General features: G+C 39.3%; 1 protein-coding gene across 4 annotated transcripts in view; it reads left to right on the forward strand.

Moving 5' to 3' along the window:
• The window catches only part of SUFU (SUFU negative regulator of hedgehog signaling), a 561,046-nt gene extending 557,181 nt beyond the window's left edge, over window positions 1–3,865 (forward strand). For all 4 annotated transcript variants that reach the window (XM_086922691.1, XM_086922692.1, XM_086922694.1 and 1 more), the window contains one exon: window positions 1,567–3,865. In XM_086922691.1, coding sequence (XP_086778817.1) covers window positions 1,567–1,656 — 90 coding nt within the window. In that variant the 3' untranslated portion in view covers window positions 1,657–3,865. The remainder of the gene's footprint in view (window positions 1–1,566) is intronic.
• The last annotated feature ends 2,135 nt before the right edge of the window (window positions 3,866–6,000 follow it).

Genomic DNA, 6,000 nt, shown 5'->3' on the forward strand with positions numbered 1-6,000 from the left:
AGTGCGCGTTCCCCAGGAAGATAATGGCCCTTTGGGTCAGCCTTCAGGGAAATACAGAGTCCCCGACCCAGTGGCTTCCTCTGCTATATCTAGGATACGGGTCAAGGAGTCCGAGATATCCAAGAGATTCAATCCCCTTCTTGGGATTATGCATGTACTTGCCCAGGAAGGTAGCAATGTGCTCATCAATGTCAGGGGTGAACACTACTGTATCCTCGGGGGATGGAAGTGGGCATTCCGCCCGCAGGCAGTTGTGGATTTCCTTAACTAACAACTTACAAAGCCATCCTGGGACAAAGTCTGCAACCTTATTCATGGGGGCCCATTGTGAGGATCAGGGATGCATTAAATGCTCCTGGTCCAATTTATCTGAAATAACCTCGGGGTATCACTTGAAGGTACATCTTGTGCATTGCGGGGTGAGGGGCGCCATCGGCAGGACTCCGGCTCATGCTTCATGTCAGAACCAGATGGGGAGTCTTACCCAGATGGTGAGTCTGACCCTTGTGCAGGTGTGGGTGGACAGGAGGGTAAAGAAGCCCCCGATGGTTTCAACCCCGAAGGCCCTGGTTCCGGGGAATCCAGGGGCAGAGACTGAGAGTGGCCCATAAAGGCCCGTTTCAGTCTGTCAAACGCGTCCATATCGACATTTGGCACAGGGGCCCTCTTGCATTTATGGAGTGATGCAGATGTAGTAGGCCCTCCCGGAGGTAAAAGGTCATAAGCCTTAAGGGCTCTTCCCTCCCCGGGAGGGGTTTAAAATAACGTTCTGCATATTGCAGCAATTTCCTCTCCAGGGGGCCATTGCCTACATTACCGCTTGAGAAATAGAGGAGTCTATGACCTCACAGAAACGATCATGAGTGGGGAGGTAGATCACACTGTCCTCCTCCTGGTAAGTCTCCTCAAAATCACTGATTCTGGAATAGCAATTGTTCTAAAACAGGATATATTAATGGCAGGCAATGGTACTAGAGCTGGAAGGCACTTAACTCAGCTGCTGCAGCAGTGAAGAAAGAAGAGGCGGCAGCAGAGGACTATCAAGGGGTCCTGGTCTCATTTGATTGGACATTGAATGTTGTTGAAATGTTGATTTTTTTTTTTCCCTAAAAGTTATGGGAAATGCAGTCTTATTGTTTCTTTTAATGGCTGTTGTCAATAAAGTGAAGAGAGAACAGCGTCATCCTCGCCTCCGGTCCTGACGTAGAATCTAGTCGTGGTACCTAAGTAGCAGAGTCCATTATATGCTCAGTTACTCTTTCAGAAAGTTTTGAATAACTACATGATGTTTGTGAACTTCTGAGCAAAACGCATTGTGTTTGTGAGTCAGTCTCTCCCCGCTGGCAACGTTAGAGAGGTTCTGTAGCCATGACCTTGATCTCCAGAGAAAAAGACAGGTGATGTTCCAAGCCCATTCAGTTAGTGAATTAAATATAAACTGCAAAACTATTACAGTGAAGTAACCACTTCCTTATTGGAAAGGCGTCAGGAACATATGTTGCTAATTAAATGTGTGCTTCAGGAAGAGGTACTTATTAAAATGCTGTGTGTATGTTTCGTTTTCAGCTAAAACTTCCAAAAGAGTACAGCTGGCCTGAAAAGAAATTGAAAATTTCCATTTTACCAGATACAGTGTTTGACAGCCCGCTGCATTAAGCCAAAAACCTGGAGTCCGTCCTTCTTACTTTTAGGAGCGCCACGTTGCATTCCCTGCGACTCTAGAGTAATTCAGTAGGTGGAAAATGGCCAGCAGGAAAATGATGCCCACACAACATCTGCGACAGAAATCTTGTTTTAATAAAAATAAGCATAACCGGAAGTACGTTTCTAAAAACAATGTAGCCACAACCAGAGAATCCCCTGTCCTCTTGTCTAAGGTTTATAGTGAAAAGTGGGCACACTCTTACCAGCTTCGATGGAGTCCTAATGGAACGCAAGAATTCCATGCACTGCAAATTATCGTTTTACTAAAATGTTAAGTTGAGTATAAATCGTTATACTGTTATGCCTATATATTCTTCGACTTTTCAGGTAATTCATTTTTAAATATTTTGTATAACCCTGCAATCATGTGATGAAACTTTTACTAATGATTGACAAAGTCTTTTATTCTGATGTCATTTTGTAATTACTTTTTGCACATGTGGCTGACTTCTTTTTTAACTAAATGTGTTAAAAATACGCCTAGATATTCCGAACCCCGTATAGAACAGGATTGGAGACCGAACAGCTGTTAGTTTGCCCCAACTCTGTAACCTTCCCTCTGAAAGGGTGTTCATTGAATCTGTCTCCAGTCGTTAAAATTGCTTTACAGAGTTAAACCTAATTTCTCAACCTACAAATTTGAAGGTCTTTAAATTTCGTGTTTGTTTCTAAGAGCGGCACGGGACCCTTTCTGTAATGGTTGTTATTTAATGTATCATGTGGTTGAGAATCCCAAGTAGAAAATGAACTCATTAATTCCACACCCCTAGACATTAGCGTATCATGTTTCTCCCTTTCTGTGGAGGTTGCAAGACATGAAGCTCTGCTAGTTCACTCTACCCCGCCCTAGTATGTACCTTAACCAAGTGCCTCACAGTGCCCGATTTCTGCCTAGAAGGTAGGATATGAAAAACACCTGCTTGAATTTTATTTTTAACTTCTGAAAAACGATCAAAGTGGTTGTTAGCCTAGAAACGGTGCATAGTCCTCGTTTTCAACTAAGCTTTAATATCCCATCCTTAGATGTTCTCTTGTGTATCCACTATTTTAATTCATTTGTTCCCCAGACACATGTTTGTATTAAATTTGACTGTACATATTTGGTGATGCTGTGAAAAATGCGTGTTTGCATAGGCAAAAACTAATCCCAGTGACATGAACAGGTCCTTGATGTTGAACATGCAAAAGCAACTATTTTCACACTGTAACCATTCTAAAACACGTAGGGCACTCTAATCTTCCTTTTTTGTATAGATTTCTCTTACATTTACTTTAGCAGACCTGCTATTTGCTGCCCCTTGTATATATATTTATAGTAGGATGTGTACTGGACTTTGTATGGGCCACTATTTTATGCACTGACTGAAGATGCACCGTTAGGGGTGTCCTGTTAACTGTAGTGTGATGTAGGAACCAAGAGATAAGCAGATAATGGGCATCAATAATGAGTGCAATTAAACAGTGTATTCTTGACGCTTCTGAATACGACAGAAACAGTGTTTGTGTGTCTGACAGCCCCAGCTATGTTTCATTTTTGTGTGTAGAAAGCCAGCAATATTTAGAATTTATGGTGTTAGTGTTCACCTTCGGGTAACCAAGCAGATGTTAGAGTCCAGATGTTATATTTAATAGGTTGCATAAATATATATCCTAATGGATATGTAGCTAGCCATATAACGCATACACTTTTATAAATGCACACTCAAAGATCTCTTTGTATGTTTTTGATTTGTTACCCCGGTGAAACTTTTCATGTTGTAGGAAAGTCTAGAGACCACGTGCTTCAAAGCACGGGCAACAAGTGCCTCCCCCAAATAGAGAAAACAGGGATTTCCCTGTTAATTTAGAAAAACCACCACAATGAAGATAAACAAGCATCTAGATTTTAGTTATGTCCCCTCTTCAAAGGGATTTGTGATGAAACTGTATACTTACTGTTCTGTATGTTACGCTACACACCATTCTCTGTCTGCACAGTTTAGGAAAAGAAAGTTGCACATTAATCAGTGTTTGTTTTTCGATTGTGCTTTCCCTTCCCCTCTCACTGACTGAAGCAGAATCAATGACTGTACGTTGTGCGTATTTTGAATGCATGTATACCTATTTTTTTAATTAAAGCAAAGTGTTCATTAAGCCAAAGACTAATTCAGTTGGCAGGTAACCTTTTGGGTGTTTTATTTTATATTTTTGTATTTGTCTTTTCTGTGTTTGAATCTTTGAAAGTAACTTTTAAAATATCAACTCTAAGATATTTTCGACATCAGAGTGGTTTTTAAAGTGGATTTATTAACACCTTAATCATTCAATGAAGATAGTAGTCAGTCATAAGTATTCTAAAAAGGAAATCTTTTGAAATCGTAGAACTGAAAGCAATGTACTGAATACAATTATTTATTCCCATGCCATGTTTGTCATCAGAAGTTATTAACTTTTTTTTTTTTACTTTGTCATGGAGGACCTAAGTTACATACATGCAGTGCTTCTACAGTTCTTTAGTCTTAAAGGGGTATTGAAGCTGTAAGAAACATTGTATGCTTTATAACCTCAAACATGTATTTTGTAATCAATAAATACCAGCTCAGACCACCAATTACATTTTTAATAACTCAGTTTTTAAAATTTAGCACAGCAGTCACCCTAATTGCTGTTTTAATTGAAATGGTATAATTTGCAGAAGTTATAAAAGCGAAGTACTTGCTGTTCTTTCTATTTTTATTTCCTTTTCTGTTGAATGATCTTTTTATCATTTTCAAGGAGCAGAAATCTTCGTACATTCAAATTATTCTGATTGTTTTTCACACTTTTTTATGATTTGTTAGCTGTTGTTCAAACACTAATTGCCGTATTTTTATATCACAGTGTGACTATTGAAGTGGGCTTTTTATGTGTGAAACATTAGTAGTCCTGTGTGTTTTTTATAATATAATTTTGATAAAGATCATCAAATCCTACAAGGTTTAATGCTGAAGCACACATGCTTCAAACGCAGCCACCATGAATTTTCACATCATGTTACAATGCCAAAGAACTTTATACAGCAGTCAGAATTGCACCCATATATAAACTTGCTCAGGCATTAAGAGTACAGTTCACCATAATGACTGCAAATACTATTCACACATTTTAAAGGTCCTGGCCACAGAAGTGATTTCCCCAATCAAAACCTTTTTGTCAATTAATAATGTATTTCTTTGATCAGATCATATACATTTAGGTTTTTGCACAATACAGTTTTAATCTTTCCACCAAGGGTAGACATAGACCACCAGGAGTGTGACTTAAGAAAAATACATTTCTATTAAAACTCAAACCAGAATCTACATTTTGATCTCTAGGCTGCAATCAGGTTGTTTTCAAAATATGCCAGGCCTGTACATCACAGTTTCCCTTTAATGATCTCTCATAGCCCTTAATATGTACCATACCTTAAAACTTAATATACAACATCTTCATCGTGAGCAGTCTTGTTTCATGTCTTAATTTTAATTATATACCATAATTGCATTTAAGTGTTGCTGAATGTTTTTTTTAGAGTCTTACTATAATACTGATATACATCTACCTCTAGCTACATATAGTTATGTTAACTGTGAGTTTAGTATCATAGCTGCAGAATTGACTACAATGGGACTGAGCGTTCCAGCTCACTTAAGGCTTGTTAAAGAAAATAAGATCAAACTTTAAAGTCTACTTTTCTGCATAGCGGAGTCCAAAATACAGTTTCCTTTCCCACTTGTACTGACAACTGAACCCACACCGAAGGGCTGAGTGGAAAAAGAGGTGACTAGCTCAACATGGGCTTGGTAAAGCAGGGAGAACCTGTACAGTCATCTATTTAGAGATATTTGATAGTTCCCTTGCCACCTTTTACTGTTAGCACCCTTACTCCTAGGTCAGTCATTATATGTCCACTCCACTTGTCATGTGGCCAAGTCTTATGTAGACCGACGGAGGCAGGCCTCAGCATCATAACATAGATAATGATTGCTTTGACTAATTTCACTAATTTGACTCTTTGTAGTCGCTTTTTGGGGGGAGTAGTGGTGCAAATCATCTCAGCCATGTCTTCATCTTTCTAATAAATGTTTACTTGCACCCTGTGGTGTTTCTTCAAATATGTGGGAGGTCAGGAAGCTCTTGGATCATCCCTTGGTCAGTTGGAAACTGTCCCCAAGGCCTTTGGGATGGGATCCCTGTGGTCTTTTTGCAATTGGCCTTTTATGTGCTTTTCCTCAGATTCTCATGCTCCTCGTGTTATGATTGAAATCAGTGACGAGTTTTAATGTCCTTATCAAA

The sequence above is a fragment of the Lissotriton vulgaris genome, chromosome 5 (assembly GCF_964263255.1).
Source record: "Lissotriton vulgaris chromosome 5, aLisVul1.2, whole genome shotgun sequence".
NCBI classification, from domain to species: Eukaryota; Metazoa; Chordata; class Amphibia; order Caudata; family Salamandridae; genus Lissotriton; species Lissotriton vulgaris.